This window comes from Charadrius vociferus, unplaced genomic scaffold (genome assembly GCF_000708025.1).
Source record: "Charadrius vociferus isolate BGI_N301 unplaced genomic scaffold, ASM70802v2 scaffold917, whole genome shotgun sequence".
NCBI classification, from domain to species: Eukaryota; Metazoa; Chordata; class Aves; order Charadriiformes; family Charadriidae; genus Charadrius; species Charadrius vociferus.
Window position 1 is genome coordinate 209,815 of NW_009649175.1, and position 20,862 is coordinate 230,676.

Genomic DNA, 20,862 nt, shown 5'->3' on the forward strand with positions numbered 1-20,862 from the left:
AGGGGGGTTGGAACTCGATGATCTTCAAGGTCCCTTCCAACCTAAACCATTCTATGATTCTATGATCTGAAATGTCCCTTCACGTTCTTCATAAAGACCTTTGAGATCTCAAATGTCATTGAAATTAGTCAAATAGGTAAAACTCCTAACTAAATGTCCCAATGTGTTTTTTTCTCCCCCATCTCCCCCCCTCCCCCCCCCGGAAAATGTAGACATGCTTTCTTTTATTGTTATTTGGCAGGAAATAACATACCCTGTTTTGTCAGAAGATAGAACAAAAAGAAAGAAATATAATTTTATAGGGCTTATACTATAGGTCACCCATATATTTAGTAACAAGGCATAAAACCAACATGTAGATATCAAGACCATCCACCAATGTTAACAGTTACTAAGATGTCCAATAATTTTGGGGGTATGTTTCAGTGCGTTTCTGAGTCTCCCTGTTAAAGCAGTGACTATGAGATGGGAGATGAGATTACAGCGCTGAAATAGTAGTTGGGAAATCAAAGCAATCAAGACAAGTCCTTGAAAAAGTTCTCACAAATAGAGAAACCAATGGTGAAAAAGGAAATATGCAGGTTGACCCAAAACACATTTGGAAGAAAGACAAAAAACAACCCGGTGGCATAAACAGAAATATAGGGTAAAAAGAATTGAGTAGAAAATATGCGGCACAGGCCTGGATTTTTAGGCTTGCGATTCTCAGTACTCTTACTCATTGTTAAACTAACTTTGATTATATAATTTAGCAAATAATAATTTAATGAATTTTCATATCTAAAAAAAATCCTTATGACTAAGGATTTTCTTTTTCTTCTGAGGTGCACTAAGTCTTGAAACAAAGGAGCACAAGATGTACTGAAGCTACAGTAACACCGATTTATAAATCAGGCTTTAGTTAACCTGAGATATCCTTTGGCCCTAGCAGTATTTTGACTTCGGTCAGTTATTACTTAACTGCTAAGCACAGCGTTGCCCTGCAGACAGCGCACAAAATGAAAAATGCATCCTAAAATTCTTCTCATACTGACATTCTGATAAAATGAAAAGGTCACCTGTCCCAGCAAGTCCAAGGGCAGGAACAGGTTGGGTCGTGTTCCCCATGAACGTCTCCAACAACATCACGATGCTGATGCTGCACGATGCTGAACGGGCACCCTGCAGTGCCAATAGGTTTCTATGGGCATTCTCTCCTTTCTCAAACCAGGATGCGTTTTCTGAGCCAGGTCACAGCCGTAGCGCTGGAGACACGCGTGCTGGCCTTGCAGTGGTCTTGGTGTTGAACACTCATTCAACATGCAGCCAGCTAAGGACTAAGGACCGGGGAAAGTACGGAAATATAATGTGTATGGGGAGTGCCATGACTGTCTGTAGCTTTGGAACGAGAGACAACAGTCCCTAATTTGTGAGGCTGGGCTAATAATTAGCACCCTAGGTGTCAGTAAAACAATTAGCTAGATCAAAGAAACACAGCTGACGAATGCTTCCCCTTGGACTGACTTAGCTTTCAGTTGAGTACACTCCATAATAAAGCTGCCACAGACTTGGTCACAAAAAAGCTAAAGATCCTTTTGAATTGCTTCGTACACATTATAAATACTTAAATTAACATGTCAGGATCTGGCACGCTCATACACTATAATTAAACCCATTGTTTCAAAAGAAATGCTGTGTACACAGGAAGTCTTTGTTTTTAGCACTATATGCTCCACAGTGCTCTGCACCGTGATGACATTAGCACCTAGGCAGATTTTTAGCATCAATGAAAAATAATTTGTCTTTTTAGCTTGAAGCCAATAATGATTAAGGCCCGGATATAATTAATGTGGTCCTGGGTCAATACTGGAATTAATTCAGTTACACTCTACACAGACCAAGTTTTCAAATCAGCTGCCTAACGGTTCTCAGCGATACCGGGAGAAGACAAGAGAGCTGCGTTCACGGGAAACAAGACCTTCTCACATAAGCCTTGTGTCCCACCCAGGCAGAGCTCGTTTTTCATGCAAAAAGGTTTATATTAGTTTTTTCTAACAGTTTCCAGAAGGTTAAGTATATTATGGCTCTTTGTTCTTGCACCTACAGACTGATTTCCCTGTCCCCATTTGCTTTCAGAAGTACAGGAGTTGGAAACCATTCTGTTCTGCTCTGGAAAATGGCAGCTTTTAATTCCATCTCTTCATGTTCCACAAAAGGGAGTATTATTGCTTCCCATGACTACATTTTCTATTTAAAAAATAATAATAATAAAAATCATATTAAAAATGCATAGAACTGAGAGATTTGTCTAAGGACAAAGTAAAGAGTCTGGGAAAGTCAGATTTGGCTAATTACATTAAACCAGAAAGTCAGAATGTCTCTTCTGTGGCTACACACAAAACTAATACACTGAAAAGTTCAAGCACAGGACCTATTTTTAGCAAGACAACATTTGCAGTTTGGATGAATGAAAGCCATTGTAATAATTTGTTTCAAGATACCTTGAATATAAGCTACATTTTTAAAGGCTCTGATACAGTAAATAAAAATGCTGCACAGAGTAAGGATGAGCTCACACTTACCTCAGCTAGAAGTTTCTGCAGGTACCTTAAGAAAAGTAGTGGAGCTGCTGGTGGAGCGCAGGCACAGCTGCTGTAGCCTCAGCGCTGCCAGGCGAGCAGGAGAGCTCCAGGAAAATTCTTCCTTTTCCCAGCTTCCCGTGGCAGATGACAAGGTGGAATGTTCTTCAGGACGAACCAAAAAGGCAACTTATTTTATTAATAATAAGGGTTATAACCTCAGGCACTGGTGCTGGTTATACTGTCTTTCATCAAAAGAACTAGTAGATATTGGAGCAACCAAAGTTTTACTCCATCCTTTAAGTTCTCTAGCACAGGCCTGCAATACACATTCCGTTAAAAAATGCCATGAATCACCAAGTAAAAACTGGGGGGGAGGTTGCATTTCTCAGCTTTCTTAGTGATGTATCGCCCTCTGTTGTTTAATCTGTGATACTGTATTTAAAGTTTAACAGAAGGGAAGTTCTCTTCCCTGCTCTCTCCCCTCACTTTCTTGCTACCCCATAGTGAGGTGCAGGACAGAGACCTGCGGCTAGGGTGTAACATCATCGAATAATTTTTTTTAAAAAAACAGCCCTCCTCAGAACAGCTTTGCTGTGACCCCACAGCCCATGAACAGCCCTTCTCTGGGCAGTGTGTCTGTCCCAGGGAATATCAACTCACAACTCTCCTCCAGCTCCACTCTTCAAACCGGTGGATCCAAGCGACAATAAGCAAGGCTCTGTAGCTTTTCTCTCAAATGCCGGTCACCCCTGGTGATGTATATATTTATCTTTACTCTTTGCTCCTCATTTTTGTGGGAGCTTTTACTTCACATAAACGTTCCTGATTTTGCCAGTTAAGAAAGTGATCTGAGCAGGAGTTGAGCCAATTAGCAATCGCAGCTGCTGATGGTGCTCTGACCCTGGTGATTGCTTGCACCTGAAGAACTCGGCCTTGGGCTGTGTCCTAATGCACCATGTACAGACAGTTTGGTTAAAACCAAACCATGGTTACTGCAGATGTATTCCAAATTAAGCCAGAGACCTTCCCTCCCCCAGCATATCAGTGCATGAGCTTTTTCAATAAAAAAATAGAAATAAAACCAAATTCTGAGTTCTAAGAACAGAGTGTTCTCATGATCATTAATAATTAACATTTGTGAGATACTTGGATACATTTGTTATGCGAGATACAGAAAAATGAAAACATAAATGAAGACTGGTAACCCTTTTTCAGAACTTGGCCCGAAAATTGTGTAGTAATTCTTAAATGGAAGATCTGATTTGTTTACTGTGTTTGTTATATATCAGTGTTGTAACTGGCTTACAGTGTTACTAGGTGGATTTTTAATTTTATTTTATTTTATTTTGTGCAGTTCATTTAAAATAATTCTGTATATCTAACTTAAGACCACTAAAATACGCTGTAACCCTGTGTCTTACCTGACAGGACAAACTGGGATGTCTCAGGATCACCTGAAATACAGTTGTGTTATGCTGTATGTGCCATGCGTGGATATGGTGCTGTTAGGCAGAGATATACCTGGAGTCTCTCCACTAACCAGCAGTATTTCAAATTTACAGTCAGACATGGGGAACGAGCATGTGCTCACTGTTCCCATTTCTAAAGCATGAGAACACCCAGGACAGTGCGAGTTACTTTTTGGGTTTTGTCTGAGAGCGTCACACAAGAACGGCTGGAACATGGACAGAGTTCCACTGAGAACTGAAGAAAAGTCACTTTCTTCCTTAAAATCATGAAAGTGCCTTTGAATGCAATAGCTACCAACCTGAGGTGGCATTTAACTATTAATCTAAACATAAAAAGTTTTATCAGCTGTCCACAATACCACACAATATTTCTATTAAATTCTACAAAAATAGAGGAGTACTCTAAGCAGCAGTCAAACTTTATGTAAACATTTGAGCTCTGCCCTCTACAACATCGAGTTTTCAGACTGAAACGAAAACAAGTTGCTGAGGATGAACAGTGAATGTTCCTGGGAAACTGTGAGTTAGTTTTTCAAAATTCTTTAATCCTGGGGAGGAAAAGAAGTAATGGTGCCTGATTAACCAGGAGGTCATCAAAAGGCCGCTCAGCCTGCCAGGAAATCACTTGCGTTATTTGTCTTTATCCAAAAGGCTGTATAATTTCACCATATTTTTCTTTTTGTAACAAAGCACGACAAAGAGGGATCCAGGCAATCCTCATTAAAGTCTTTCTCGTTTGTTTGTCAACCATTACTATTACTCAGAGCCAAAATCTAGACACCAAAGTAAGTTTCGCAGTCTTCCATCATATTATATAAAAATCCCGTCATTTTGTGGACACCAAACACTTCAAAATATACAAATATTTTAATACATACAAGTCTTCATAGTCCATTAAATATAATTAATTCCATGGTCTTTAAGATACTCTATCACTGTATTAACTGTAAGAAAAAGGTTTGCACTGGTATTTATATAGTATTGATTTGATCTGGCCTATGCAAAACCTTTCAGTAAACTGCAGGGATTATACTGAAGAGCAGCAATTCTACTAGAATCCAGAGCATTTTGGTTTGGATCCAAATGAAGAAGAGATCCTGTCAGAAGATTATGAAGTGAGAGTGATTAAAGCTGCAGGAGTCAGCAGCAGTGTGGTATAGCACATACAGAGAGACTGCACTGGCTTCCTATTTAGACGCGCTCATTGCAAGTCTGGTGCATCCTGCTGTAGAATCGCACTGAAACGCTTTGAGACAACGCAGCGTCCCACGATACGTGTGCAACAGGAACAAGGAATTGTGGTGCAGCTTGACTACTGCAACCAATGTCGTCTTCTTACACTTTGTTCCCCAGGAAGCTGAGTTAGATGCTAAGAAGATCTATTGCTTTTTGCTTTGAAGTGTTAAATCTATCTTTTTCTGTATCTCCAGCTGGTATCAAACTTATCAAGTGGAGACAATCAGAGTGGTTTAGCTGCTACTCCACAGCTGTGACTATTCTTCTTCATGAACTGTTAACTCATACTGTCATACAGCATGAATTCTATTTCTCAATGAAATCTTCAGAAGAAAGACTTACAGCTTTGCAGAAAAGCAGTACAGAGCCCTCAGATGTACTTGAAAGAAAAATGCAAACACAGCATTCTGATGCTTTGGACTTTTAACCATGTGCATGGATTGTTTTGTAGTACGGTCCATAGAAAGAGGCAATACATAAACACCAACCCCACGATAATGACGTCCTCGTAATTGTGGGTAGAGATTAACTTTGACATACCAAGATGGAAACTGATCGGTGAGAAATAAATATATATATAGACACACACACATACATATATATTTTAAATATACATAATATATATAGTGCATATATATAATGTATTGTATGTGTATATATAATATATGTATTTTGTATAAAAAAGCTTCACATTCAAGTATAGATACATATTAAAATATAGAGAGGACCATTTGAAGTTAACCTTAAACAGAGAACCTATCATAAGCAGAATTCTTATTAAGATCATTGAGACATGTTTTCCCTAATTTCAAAATGTGATCAATGCAGATGGTTAGTGTTCCACTGATTACTGAGAAACACAATGCAACGAAAAGTGAGAAAAAGGGGGAAAAGTTATAATGGAAAGTTAGATATTGTGTGAAATACATCAATATATACATAAATCCTTTGCTTAAGATATCCCGTGCTTGGAGGGAACAAAAAAGATTTTTTAATTTGAATTCATAATACGGTCCCTCAGTTGTGGGTTTTCTGTAATCAAATCATCATAGCAAAAAGAAAAAGAAGAAAAGGAAAAAGAAGAAGGGTTGAAAATCAACCCCGAAAGGTAGTTTACAAACCCTGATATGAAATATGGCTCATGCAGCCTTGTTCTGCACCTAAAATATGAAATGTATCACGAGTAAAGAGAATATTGGATGGAAATTCTGAATCTCTGTTAGCCCTGGACTGATTCGATGTCTAAACAGAAATTCTCTCTCTTGAAATCCCAGTGGCCTTCATCTTTAGATTGTTGAAATTATGATCAGAAAATCAGCAGAGTAAATGACCCTGATTTTTTAGAAACAGACAATGAAAATACTAAGTGTATCTAACTGTAAATCTACAAGTCATCGGTTTTGCTTGACAATACAGTACAATTCAGAACCGTAATTAGAGGTTTATGCAAAGAAGGCATGGCAAAAGACAGCCACAGTCAATAGGATGATGCCATTGATATTCACAACATTTCTCCAAAGTGGCACTTCGCTTGTGTCAGTCAGTTTCTTCTTCAATGCTTCCTCTTCCTCCTTGCTCAGTTTGGGTCCTTTTTGTTGATCTAAGCCACAGAACCAGTTGTACACTTTCTTAAAGCATCCTGGTTCCTCTTGATTTTCCTCGTTAACTGGAAGGAATAACACACTGGTCATGAAATGTAAGCATGGACCACTGCAAGCACCAGAAGATCTCTGGTGACTGAGGACGTTCCTATGTTTAATGTAGCAGCTCTCATTTATGGTCATAGTTACATGGAAGCATTTTAGTACAAGGCAGTATATTCACAGCTCGCCTGGAAAAAGAGTGATTTTCTACATGTTGAAAAAGAGCCTTTTGCAGAAGACGCACCTTTCACAGCCTGGAGGTTCTGGTATTGGAGAAGCAAACCATGCTGCAAAGCTTAAACTTATTTTTTTCAACACTTTTTACACTTGTAATTAAAAGACAAATAAATTAATTTGAGGATACTTATGAAAAGGAACTCGGTGGCAGCCGAACCGGAAACCCAGCAAAGAGAGCAAGTGGTTTTGCCTAGATGGATGTCTGGCAGTTTGCATTCGTGGTGCCTCACACCAGATCATTGCTCCTTCAGTTCTGGCTACTACCCACTGTTTCCAAGTGAATCCTCATTGTTTTGTTTCAAGTGCTGGAGTCGCACGCAGTTCTGCCAATGCCCACCACCTCTCACCTAGCTCCCTAGCTACCTAGAGAAGAAGAATTTCTCCCCTCAAATCCACTTCACTGCTGATTTAGACTGAGCTTGATAGACTGGCAAAGGGCAGCTCACTAGGCATTTCAACAGTGGGGTTTGAGGTTTTGTTGTTGGAGGGGAGGAGGATGTCTGAATATCGAGCGTGTTAATGTTTCTTCAGGAATGAAATAGGGATACACACATATATTGATAGAATCTATAGATATTACAACAGTTACCTGATTCGTCATCCTTTTCATCAGCTTGGTCCTGCTCCTCATCTGCATCAAGATCAATACGTTCTTCTTTGCTGTTCCGCAAAGACCAGCACAAGCGGTAAAGCTGCCATGACACAAAATGAGTTTATAAATCTACAATCTTACTACACCGAGATAAACCAGCCTGGCCAGCACATGAACAAGCTCTAAAACCATGGCACCCCAGATGTCTGTTAAGTCAACGTCTAAGATTATTAGGAGTCACTGAAGACTTGTGACAGATAAATGAAGACTATTTCCTTTGCTTTCTTACAAGGGCTGTGTGGTGTGGGTAGCTGAAATGTCCGGAGGTAATACACCAAGCACCAGTGTTTAAAACTAGTGGTTTCATTAAGTTCCCTTTGTTGAAGAGCAGGCCCGCAATAATACTCACATGTACGTCGGGAATGGGCTTAGTCATGAAGGAGACTGCCAGGATGACAATGGAGGAAACCCCAAAGAGAATCATTGCAAAGTAAAGGTAGTGAATCCCACAGATGATGTATGGGCAGTTGGAAGGGGTCACACAGTTGCCAGTTCCATAGGCAAACTCTGCGATCATTCTACTGAGTCCAGCTAGCAGCCCGACCATCAGGCCCCAGAAGGCACCCTGCAGACAAAGGGACACAGGTTACCAACAGGAGTCATTTCAGGCATGGGAATAAGCTTTAAGCTCTGAATAGCTGCTGGAGGAAACATGGAGGTAGTTGTGTGTTACGCTGGCTTTGGCACATGGCTTTTAACCCAGATACTTTCAGTGACCATATGTACAGCTCAGTGTACTAATACAACTGAAAGGGGCAACGACCAGCACCTTAGAGAAAGAGTATAGAGAACACCTTATCCACCTCATTTCTCAAAGTTCATCTGTCTCCACACAATGTTCTCCTTATACAGGACAGGCTCTAGCCATAGGCTACACATCCCAAGGGTTGTTCTCTTATCTTTTTATCTTTGAGGGCTAAAACCCTGACAGATGGATGGATGGATGGATGGAGCCAGCTAGCAAGTGTGTGTCATTCCTCTTGAAATATGTGTCTGGTTTATCTTCTAATGACCTTGTTAGCAATTAGCTAAAAGTTAATTCTCAATATGTTTTGCGGATGGATTGCTGCTAGGTATGTATTACTCTAGCCCAAGGATAAAAGACACACAGGTATGCCTGGGCACAAATTGAAACATGGGAAATTCGGTTTAAACATATTTTTTTTTTGTTTTACTGTAACGGTGGTCGAACATTGGAACAGGTTGTGGAGGGACACTGTGGAGCCTCCATCCCTGGAGATATTCAAAAGCCAACTGGGCAGGACCTGAGCATCCTGCTCTTGTTAGCCCTACTTTCAGTGGGGTTGCACTAGTCCAGAGGTGCCTTCCAATCTCAGCCATTCCCTGATGATGGTAACACAAATTTATAAATCCTGATTAAAAAATATTCTAGGTTTAATACTGGATTTAAGAACAAAACAGTTTTAATTATTCAGTGGTCAAAGTTACAAAAATGTTTTGGAGTACGACAAGATAGTTAATTCCATTTCTGGCAGAAAGAAGAATGATTCTGAGCAAGAAATGTGGATAGATCTTATAAGTAATTACTGTATTGGAGTTTATCTTATGCAAGGCTCCAATTCTCAGAAGCTTTGATGCTTGTCTCCCCTATTTACCCAAATTTAAATTGTGCAGTGTGCACACCCCCACCAAGGATTATACTGATTTCTTACTCAGGTAAAATTCCAGCTGAAGTCAATCACAGATTTTCATGAACGGCACAAAGTTTTAATCCATTTGTGAGGTTTAGCCATATTAGGATGGGAAATTAAACATCCCTTGTGTGTAAAACAGCCTTTTCTTGGATATACACACAAATAACCACTCAACCAGTCTCGAGAGAAAATAGTGAGGAAAAAAGTTCGAGCCATATTCAAAAACCTTCTCTCTCAAGGCTTTCTCACTGAACTCATCCTCTTTGGAGCAAACCCGAGCAATAGGTAAGTGTTGTTATTCCAAGTACTATAGAAAAGAAATGGAATTCCTGAGTACTGAGTTTTCAGAACGTCTGACACTCCAGTCACCGTGACTGGCCTATGGTCCCATCAAAGCATGTGACAGACCTCATGCCTTCTGCGCTACTTACAAAGGTTTAAGTACAATATTTCTCAGTTCACTGCTCTAAGAATCAAAATGAATGATTCCCAGGCTAGGTCCTAAAGGCAATGAGAAACAATGCATAAAACAATAGCATGTTTGTTTAGAACAGCACTGATATAGTGGTCAAGAGGAAGGTGAAAGGTGATATGTTTCATAAAGCAGTTTGGTGACCAATATCCTAAAAGGTTACTTTCAAATATGTCTCCGTAAATTATCCATTTAACACACTTCTTGGCAAAGTGATAGATAACGTAGGTTTCAGAGCTATCTGGGAATTCCTAGATGACTGTTTATCTATCAGATTAGCAAAGAACTTTTTCAAACTCATCTCTGAAACCTCAGGCCCTGGGGTATGGAAGCACAGAATCCCAGGGCCATAGTAGGACTAAAATAAACAGGGAGAACCTGCTAATAAAAGATGCTAAAACAAAAAAGCAATTCTCCCAATACCTAAAGGAACACACGGCATACTTGTTTCCTAATTTGCACTTACCTGCTCATTGACACGCTTGCAGAAGATGGCAAGCAGGAAGACAGCAGCAATGGGAGGTCCCAGGTAGCTGGTGACTGACTGAATATAATCGAAGAGCTGCCCACTTTGAGCTGACTGCACCACAGGAACCCAGGCAATGCTGATGCCAATTAAAAGCAACATAAATGCCCTGTAAACATAGCCAGATATTCAATTAGCCACCTGCTTAGAAGCATCTATCAGAAAGAAAAAAACAGCAATTAATCAATAATTTTAATGTCCATTTTGTATTTCAACCAGCAAAATCAATGATAACGGCCAATTACCATTGAACAAACAAAAGAAATCCAAGCTGGATATTGTGTCTGTCAAATATCCCTCAGCATACAGCTAAACATGCAATCAAAACATAGAAAATCACTTTTTTCCTTTGTTTGTTACGTCTAGAGACAAATCAATAGCAGATCAACTAGAAGAACTAGTTCACTGATGCTGTAGTATGGTGTAGCATAATGCCTATGAAGATACTTTAAAATAGTTCCCTTTGAATAGCAATTGGAAGTGTTGAGAATTAGTTCAGCTACTTCATCCACTGCTGTCAATGGAAGGGTGGGGTTTTTTCCAAAAGGAAGATGTATGGTGGGACAGCCTGTCTGGCCACAGGAGGCCACTGCTGCACTGCCCGCACACCCAAAAGCAGGTTTCACCCATGTGCACTTTTTGGAGGCTGCAGTGTGTTAAGCCTCTAGTGCTGGCGATGTTTGTACGGCTGGGGAAGACTCGGCTGCACTTACCTTCCAGCTAACATAAGCTCTTTCTCAGATGGTCGTGATCGAATTTTGGTGTAAATGTCCATAGTGAACAAGGTACTAGCACTGTTAAAAATGGAAGTCAGGGAGCTCATAAGGGAGGCCAACATGACTGACAACATCAGACCCCGCAGACCTGAAATACAAAGATATGGGAACCGGGATGAGCATTGCATGCATGAAGAGTCTCAGCATGTGGCATCATCCATAGAGCCTGTCTGACCATTTCGAGTCAGCCAGCTACGAGCAGCTGGTGCCTGCCTGACATTCTCTTGCCATGCAAGCACAGTAACATCTGCTGAGCTTTGGAAAAGCTATTTTGCAGCCCTGACAGGGCAACTCTCGAGCTTTTAGAACATAGGTACTTCTTTTGTGAATGCTGTCTGATTAAATGCTGAAATAAAAAGAAAAAAATCCTAAGCAGACTTTCCCCAACAGTTGTAAAAATAATTTCTCTTGTTTTCGGGTGAGTGCTCGCATGCTTGTGGTATATTTGTAAACCAGTTGTTAGGCAAAAAAAATGTTTCTTTTACTGTTTGAAAATCAGAGTAAGCCACTTTTCCAGATGGTGTGATCTAGTCAACACAGTATGGGGAAGTACCGTCGCGTTCTGATAATACTATGTACAACAGTTATAATACAATGGGGAAGTACTAAAGATATCAGAGAAGTACCACGGTCTCTATAATATCATAGTCTGTCTTTCTAGCCTTATGAACCAGCCAGCTCTGTGGTTTTCTGCAGAAATTTACCTTCTATGTATACATTGTCCTCTCCAGAGTGGTGCCTTATTCTCTCATTGAACATGTGTCCTGTGGGACAATGTGTACATAGAATATTTCTCCTCCCACCTCAGTGGGTTTAGCAGAAGGACTGCAGGTGTATGGCTCCAACTCAGAAATCCTGGCAGTGACAGTCTTTTATAAATCATTGGCAAAGTAGGTTATTTTTTACCTTCACAGAAAGGGAGCTCAATTACCATTTCATCACCCAGTATTTGCCAGCTGAGAGCTGACATTGCCAGCATGTAGCTACTCTGCACCTACAGCTACAACTAGTTCAAACTACCCCTTTGATTAATAGTGCAGAGTTCTAGCAAGAATTTTTGAACTAAATACGGGACTTGGGCTCCCAGTATCACCTGCTTTTACAGTCTGGCAGCCTCACCTTTCCTAAAACAAACAAACAAATACAGTGTCTTACCATTTGGCATAAGCTCCACTACCATTTTTGGATAAGCAATATTTGTACAGCCAACTGCGGTGCCACAGTACTTTTCGCAGACTTCAGGCACAACACAAGCCACCACATCTGAGGAGAGGATAAGGAGACAGGATTAGATGAGGTCATACAAACAACAACATATTGCTCCCAAATTCGTAGAGCTTCTAAAATTTATCTGTGTTGAACCACTGGATTGACATGCTTGATATCATCCTTGGTCTGCTGGCAGGGAGGAAGGTGATTCTAAGCCTCTATCCTTCCTTTCCTCTCTAAAAGAATACTGAAAAGTGCTGCAGGTCAAAAAAAAAAAAATAAATCAGTGTTAATTTGCCAGATCGGCAGTGGACAAGCCAAGTAGAGCAAGTAGAAAAACAAGCAGAAGAACAGAAAGACCCCCCTCCAACCTGAACATCTCTCCTCCGCCTGCTGTTAAACACATGGATGGTTAGAGAGAGGGGAGATCAGCATTTTCCCACACTGCACTCGGGACTATCCATGGCCCAAAATATTGCTGTCTGCAACTGATGACTCTTCCTCTAATTGCAGCAGAGTATCAGTCCTGGGCAGCATTTTCCACTCATTCAGCTAAAGTGGGGCTGTAACAAACAGACAACTAGGGAGGAACACCGTGGAATTTCTCTCCCCTAAAATGGACAGTAATAGCATTAGCAGAAACGTGGGATACAGGGAAAAGAGGAAGACCTGTGGCTTTTTACAGTGTAGTTAGTTTTTGTGCGTACGTGTGCCTGGACAATTTGGATGACAAGATGACAATCTAAAAGGTATTTTAGAAGAGACAGAGGACAGGAAATTGACAGAGACTGGCAGTGAAAGACAGGCAGCAAGAAGAAATTTGCATTTCTGTATACATATGCATACCTGTATACAAAATTCGGCTGATCATTCCAGGCATCACTATGATAAACATGGGCAAGAGTTTCAGGTACCCACACATGATACAACCAGCCTTCACATGGGACATGTTCTTGCCAGAGAGACATCTTTGGACAATGACCTGTCAATGAGACATGACAAGCATGCATGAATCCGCCAAGAATAGCATTTCCATAAACACACCATGCCAAGTTCCAGATGCAAGGTACTTCACCTCTGTGACAGTGGAAGAGCCTATTTACTATTTCTATCACCAGGAAAAATAAAGAATACGTGATAATCAAAGGATATATTTGAAATAAAACAGGAAAATATCATTTATCCAGTGTATGTTTAAGAGGTAAGACTCTCTCACAAGATGTTCTTAAAGCAGATAGACTAAAAAGCCAAAAAGGAATAAAATATTGACCTGAGCAATAGATACAGTTACATTGGGGGTTTTGTTCATTTGTTTACAAGTTGTGAAATTATCTTTCTCACAATTCAGAATGCACATAGATCACTTGCTGGAGATTGGACACGTTCACTTGTCACAGTTGCAGGAGCACATTTTGCTCTACTCATGTCAGTGTGATCTCTTTGGGAAACTGGACAGTAGGTTTTAGGGAGAAGGAAGGAGGACTGGGGAAGAGTCTCCAAACTGAAGGACCTGACGTATAAAGAACATCCTCCCAAGACTGTGCATGCAAAGATGAAAGCCGCACAAATAGGAAACAAAGTAGTATTACTTAATGGGGAATCATATCTAGGCCCTGTCTAACAAGGATCATTTGGTGCATGGTTTCCTAAGTAAACGTTGATATTACAACCTCTCTGTGTTTTTACACATGGTCACACACAAAAAATGAAAAAGGAATTATACACAGTATGTGCTGGGCACAGTGTATAAGAAGAATTGAAAGAACACTCGTTCCATTTTCTCACACGTGGGAGGGGTTTAGAAACCAGAAACCGAAAAGTCACTGACCAGTCTTGAAATGACTGCCAGTTTTGAGTTACAGTGGGGGAAGAGTACCCCCAGCTCACACTGGACTGCCGAGTTTTGTGTTCAGCATTTCCAAGGTGTATGGCTACAACATTACCTGATCCGTGCACCAGTACCACAAAGCAATGATGCTCAAACCAAAGACGAGCCCTGGCCACGGCAAATCTCCAGTGATGGGATCTCGGAAGATGTGAAAGGAATCCTTCCGAGGAGTGTAGCATTCTTCATTAATTGTAATATTCCCGTAGGAGACATTGGATGGAATTGCTTCCATGTACTTCTGCATGAAAGCATCATACCCTCCTACTTCAGCAAATGCTGAAAAATAGAAAGTAAAAATAGCAGTAAACTATTTAACACTGAAATCTCAAATAGAGCTAGAGAATGTGAGGAGAAAAACCTCCTTAATATGGATATTAAAAAAACCCGGAGTTCCACACTGCAGGATCCATTTCCATAGCCCCAGTGGGATTTGTGGCTGAACATCACAGTTTAATTCATCTGATTCACTTACCAAATCCCATGAGAATAAAGGATCCCACTACCATGATAAATGTTTGTAAGGTGTCTGTGTAAATCACAGCTGCAAGGCCACCTAACGGCAAACAAAAGTCAAGACAAATAGGTTAGCCCCTGTGCAAATGCCTCAGTGGACATCTTTTTTTCCCCCTTTTCTCACCACTTCTCTCTTTCAAGCAAAACCCACTGTAAATAACTCCTCTTTCAGGTTTTTGTTTCTCCCCTCTTACCCACCTCCCCTCTTCTCTGTTTTCTAGGTTCACTAACTTCTTTGATTTATCAGACTGCTCTGCAAACTCACCTGTGATGGTGTAAAGAGCAGTAATAGCAAGCAGGATAATTATGGCCAAATAAAGATTCAGCCCTATGGCCAGCTGTATAAATACAGCTCCAGAGAATATGTCTGCCTATAAAAGAAAAAATGCTAGATTAAGTAATTTTTAAAATCATGATGATGGCACATTACACATCCATGATTAGGGTACTGAAATACATGACTCTCCCCTTGCAGTACACATGCCAAAAATAGGTGCAAAATTAAAATAGAGACTATTTTAGTACAACAGCCAGACTCCTCTCAGTGCCGTGCTGCTTTCAGTACAAGAGTTGTAACACTTCTCAAAGAATTCCCAGGTCTTTTTCAATGGCTCCTTTTAGGTAGACACAGAGCCACCTCACTACTCTGTGCTTACATCCTGAGACACAGCTTAATAACGAATCACTTAAACTCAGTTACACTTGCTGCTGTGTGCAGGGATGGACACTGTGACATCTCCAAGACATGGCATGGTTCTCTTCATTTAATGCTACTCTCTAAGTCTCTTACTTTTTCTTTACTGCTTGCATACATGTGGTATAGCTAGTCTTGCTGGTTCAGGACAAATGATGATTAAAGGCAAACATCCTATATTATCTCTATTTTTCAGTTGCTGTCAGAATAATTGACATCAGTTGGCTAACAGAAGAGACCTTTAGCTCTTGCGTAAGAAAGGAATTGTTCAGGTTTCAGAGTAACACTCTGGGATTTTAAGCACGTTAAATCAGTTCCTGATTTAAAGATAATTTGCATCGATGTTATTTATCCAAGTTTGCAATCAGAATCATCTACCCCAGTGCACATGTAATGCATTACTGTAAATTATGGTTTCATTAGAGGTTTGCATCTGTACCTATCCCTGCTCCTGAGCACCCAGTTCATGGGCTCATCTCCAGTCCCACCTGCGTGCCTCCTCTCTGTATACATGCTCTATACAAAGACTCCTGCCCTCATTTAACAGTACAAGTCCTCGTGACCCTCAGCAAGCTCAGGAGCTGCAAAATGCTGCAGTAACTGCCCCTACGTAGGGTCTGAGAAACAAAGACAAACAACATTACATGTGCCCTGGGGTAAAGCCTGCACACACAATTACCGCCGGGCAGCTGCTAGGTGGCAACTTGTTGGAGGAGAGGGAGGTTCCACAGGCCAGGCTGTGGGACAACCAGAGCCTGTGATCACAGAACAGGCGCTTGCACCGTTTTTGTCTGCAGCTAGGCTGAGGTAAGGCAGGGCAAATACACTAATAAGCAGTTGTGCAGTCTGGCTAGCTGGGAGATGGTGGATGAAGAAACCCTCTTCATTCCAGAGACACTGAAACCGAGACTGCAGGGTATGATCTCACCCTTAGTTCACTCTGGAGAATGAGGAAGAGGTATGGACCCCTGCAGCAAGAGGTCCTCCAGCCCTACTGCCCCTGTTACCTGTAAAAACACCCTGACACGCAGAAAACATCTGTGAAGCAGAGTGTGAATCACACCAGAGGTCCAGCTCCCAAAACTCGGCCTCTGGAGCAGCTTGAGATTATTTGATTTCTTAAGGTTTTAGTATGGAACTGGGAACCAGGACATTTAGCGCTCAACCCCAGTGACTATTAGACCATATCCTTTGTCCCTTCTCTCTGTGGGACTATTTTTTTCCTATCTTTTCACACCACTGACCAGCTTATGTCCCTGATCTTTCTTTTATTGTTCTTGGCTTTAGTTTAGCCTATGTAGTATTAAATATTAATGGTCCTAAAACGACCCCCAGAAAGACGCGTATAGTTAATTATTTAGCATCCTGACCAATATATCAGCTTCTTTGAATTGCTGAGTTACCATTACCTTCCAACTTCACTGCTCCTCCCTCCTAATTAGATTATTTCTTTTCAATATTTCCTTGTTTCTCCATTAATACTCTTTTATGGACACTACTTAGTCCTTATCTTATCTCTGAATAGAGTAAATCCTTTACATTACAAGCTATCTCTCCAAAGCCATCCACAGATCATGCAAGAACAACTGGCAGAACACATGCCAGCTGAGTGAATCCAGCTGCAATGTTGATATGAGTTAGGGAGTGGCACATACTCTTTACCCCCTATACCATGCACTCCTCAGAGGAGTTTATCCTTCTACCTCCTCTTCCCCCGTTAAGTCTATACCCGTACATTTACTACTGAAATTATGCACAATGAATGTAAAGAAAATGGTGTAACACATTTAGAAATTCCAATTTACAATTTCTGATTTCTTCAAAAGCATTCAGCTCTTAATTCCCTTCGCCTTGTCATAATTTTGTCAACAACTCTCCATCAAGATTTTATTTTTACTAGGCCATTTTCTTTGGCATAATGACCAGTATCAGCAACACTAGTGGGTAGCAAGCCCCTGAAAGCTGCTATAGGCATTACTCACAAAGTACCGTGTGCTTAGGAAGCATGTACATGTGAGGCACCTGCCCAAACGAAATCCTTTGGGCTCAGAGATCACACGTGTCCTGATCCCAAAGATCAACACCTTGCAGCACGGCCTTGTCTGGCAAGTGGTTGATTAGCCACAAAACAAGGTAAGAAATAAACAAGAAATACACAGAAAATAAGCAGGAAAAGAGAAATGGTAATGACCTTGTATGGGGGTGTGCAAAGGGAATCTGATCATCACATGGTAGTGTGCTCTGTGCCAGAAAGAGCTTGCCAGAGGTTACACGACCTGACGGATTATACTGTTCATTGGAAAGCACCGTAATAATGATATTATTAAGAACAGTAGATAATATTTTAACACATCAAGGAAGCAGCACATGAAATAACTACCCCAGAAACAAGATGCCACTTTTCTACAAGGATAAGAGACAATAAGTATCGCTGCCAGCCAAACTGATAGGTGTGACTACCTGTTAAGGGCAGGGCAGAAACCCATCCTTCTATATCAAATCTCAATAAGCCCCAAAGATCACAAGGCAGTGTTTGCAAAGGCAGCAGTCAAGGAAGTAAAATGTAAATCTCCAGGATGGCTATGGCATGGATTGTTAACACGTGGGTATGTTTGGCTACAAACGTGCTTCTGGGAAGAGAGACCTGTGCTAGCTTCACGTAGCACGCGTATCTCTACACAGCACAAAGAAGTCAACTACAGTCAAGGACAGAACAGCGTTTCCCTTTCTGCTTCTGGAGCTGGTTCACCTGGAGACAACGTGAGCATGGCATTGCATAGCATGGCATAGAAAAAACCTCTCTGACAGTACCTGAAACCTCCAAGGACTTTGACTGTTCTGCCCATTCTGAATAAGATATGGCAAGTAAATCAGTGCTGGGCAAATCCTGCCCTACCAAACATAGTGACAGAAGACAACAATGCAAAAGAGGCGTTTGTATACTACAGAAACCTGAGCCACATTTGTGCATGGGACAGACACTGTCAGAGCTGTTCAGGGCAGATGGGGGAAACAAGAGAAAGGGTTAGAGGAACTTGTGCACCAGATTTCTCCCCTGCATGGCACAGAGACCCAGCTCCATGGCAGTTCCCCACACACATCTGGAATAATTGGGTTGGTGGGAAGCTGGGATGGGCCACTGGTAGAGTGGGGCCCAGGTAATCTGCTGCTGTATGGATCTCTTGACTGTTGCTTTGCTCCCAAATAAAACAGGACCACAAGGGCAGGAGAGGGTGCTTCAGCCTCATGACCATACTGGAAGCTTAAATGGAGGACTTGTCTTGCCTGAAAACAAAATACTCCAACTGAAATGGTGTGAAATCACATAACCAGATCCTTTGCATGATAGAGGCCAGAAATAAAAGACAGTAACTTCAGAACCTGTGTAACACCTTGATAGGCTCAGTACAAACACATGTTGCAGAATAGGACTGTGAGTCATCCGACTGGAAGAGTTTCTCAGCTGCTAGAGCTGCCAGAACTCTGTGTCATAGCTGGGATTTCTGATTATGGTAGTTAAGCACAACAACAGCAAATTAAGTGATCCTTTTAAAATATATGGAAATTCAACTCTGAGGCCAGCTCCACAGCACCAGTCTGTTTAATTTATAACCTTTCTAAGGATCAGTTATCATGAAGATGTGAGAATGAGAGCAAAAGGCCAATCTTTTAGCTTAAATTGCACTATTATCACTCAGCTCCCATTCAGAGGGCAAAGAGTAATCTGCCATGGCAACTTCTGAAAAACAACAGATTGAGGTATGCCTGAACTGTGGACTTCTTCAGAGGCTTGATAGTTTCAAGATATATGGAAAATACCAGCTCCCTTCACTACTTCACAGCAACACAACCACTTACTTAATAAATATTAACTTCATAACACCTTAAACTTTATGCCAACCACTCGCCCATTAAAAGAATCTCTCCTCTTCCCTCCTTTCACCTCAGATGTTATCATTTCCCTCCTTTGGATTTCCCCACTCTTTATTTTCCAATTCCTATTATTCTCTTTTTCTCCATAGCCTTCTTGCTCTTTTCCATCGTCTATATTACTGATGGCATGTTCATCAGAGTATGCTAAAACAGATAAATATGAAGTTTGGGGACAAAAATTCCTGCTCCTTGAGAAGACACTTTTTCTTCTGGAACCAAGGAGGACTGTTTATTCCCCTTAGCAGAAGGGCCAGGGGGCTGGAGTGGGACACTGTGTGCCCAAAGCAATACTACAAAGTTTCTAAAACTACATGGTTAAACAAGCAGCAGCTATTATTTCTCAGAGAACTGAAGCGGACAAAAGGGTACAAACTGATAAGTTGTGATCTTTTCCTCCACGTTTCACAGATCCCTTAGATAATAGACTGTAATACAAGTTTCCCTCCACTATGACTTTTTCTAGAGGACAGCATAAGTAGAAGCTAACCTTAAAAACCTGAAAGAGAAAGCACAACAAGCATCAAGAGACATTGCCAGAAAGGCAAAAAAATTCAGACTGCAAAACAGATCTCGATACACAATCTCACTGAACAAAATAAAGAAAATACAAAATCATACTTTTACCATCCTTAACGAAGGAGTCCAAATCAGAAATAACTGACCAACTGTGTGAGCAATATTGTAAATGGAAGTTTCTTGGTTTTAGATCAATGTAGGATGGAAGAAATTATGTAAAAGTTTTACTTACTGAGATCTTTGTGAAAATATACAGGATCAGAGAAAGGACTGACAGGTAGACCTGAATCCGTTTCCCACCAAAACGCTTCTTCAGATACTCTGGCATTGTCACCACCTGCAGGGGGGGTAGATAAGGTTTCAGATAAAGGGGAATAGGTACAAAGCAAATTAGAGGAAGTTTTTTGCTACTCAGATACCATAAGAGTGGAGGGCAAAGGGAGGGGAGCTGCAAATGCAGTTGCAAGGAAGAGCAGCTCCAGGAATCAAAGGAGAACAAGGAGAGAGTACCACGTACTTCTCAGCTCAGGTCTCAGAACAGAGAAACCCTACTTTTCAGATATATACAGACATAACCTAGTACAGGTCTAGCATGCTCAGATTTTGTGCCATTCATAATGGCTTTGCAATATTTGAGACCTGATCCGCAAACATGAGAAGCAAAGAAAAGCGTAATGTACTGTTTTGACTTACCCCAGCTTTGATGTAGATGGGTACAAACAGCCATCCTAGAACAACCACAAATATCAGAGCCTGCAACCAAGACAAGATCAGCTGAATTAGCTTCCTCTCTCTAGATAGCACACCCGAAGACCATTTATCAGACCCAGCAGCAGCTAGAGACCACTGAACCACATAAAAGTGGGTATTGCAAGGGGGGGG

The 20,862-nt window shown here is 41.0% G+C and overlaps 1 protein-coding gene across 3 annotated transcripts in view; it reads right to left on the reverse strand.

Annotated features, from left to right (window-relative positions):
• Window positions 1-6,708: 6,708 nt before the first annotated feature.
• SLC5A1 (solute carrier family 5 (sodium/glucose cotransporter), member 1) overlaps window positions 6,709-20,862 on the reverse strand; it is a 26,297-nt gene continuing 12,143 nt past the window's right edge. The window contains exons 4-15 of one of the 3 annotated variants that reach the window (XM_009888565.1): window positions 20,674-20,733; window positions 20,213-20,317; window positions 15,103-15,208; window positions 14,797-14,877; window positions 14,380-14,600; window positions 13,283-13,418; window positions 12,383-12,490; window positions 11,165-11,315; window positions 10,392-10,560; window positions 8,148-8,363; window positions 7,736-7,838; window positions 6,709-6,914 (exon numbers count right to left, since the gene is read on the reverse strand). In XM_009888565.1, coding sequence (XP_009886867.1) covers window positions 6,709-6,914; window positions 7,736-7,838; window positions 8,148-8,363; window positions 10,392-10,560; window positions 11,165-11,315; window positions 12,383-12,490; window positions 13,283-13,418; window positions 14,380-14,600; window positions 14,797-14,877; window positions 15,103-15,208; window positions 20,213-20,317; window positions 20,674-20,733 — 1,662 coding nt within the window. Of the gene's footprint in view, window positions 6,933-7,729; window positions 7,839-8,147; window positions 8,364-10,391; window positions 10,561-11,164; window positions 11,316-12,382; window positions 12,491-13,282; window positions 13,419-14,379; window positions 14,601-14,796; window positions 14,878-15,102; window positions 15,209-20,212; window positions 20,318-20,673; window positions 20,734-20,862 lie in introns of all 3 variants that reach the window. The other 2 variants (XM_009888564.1, XM_009888563.1) reach the window with 2 other exon arrangements.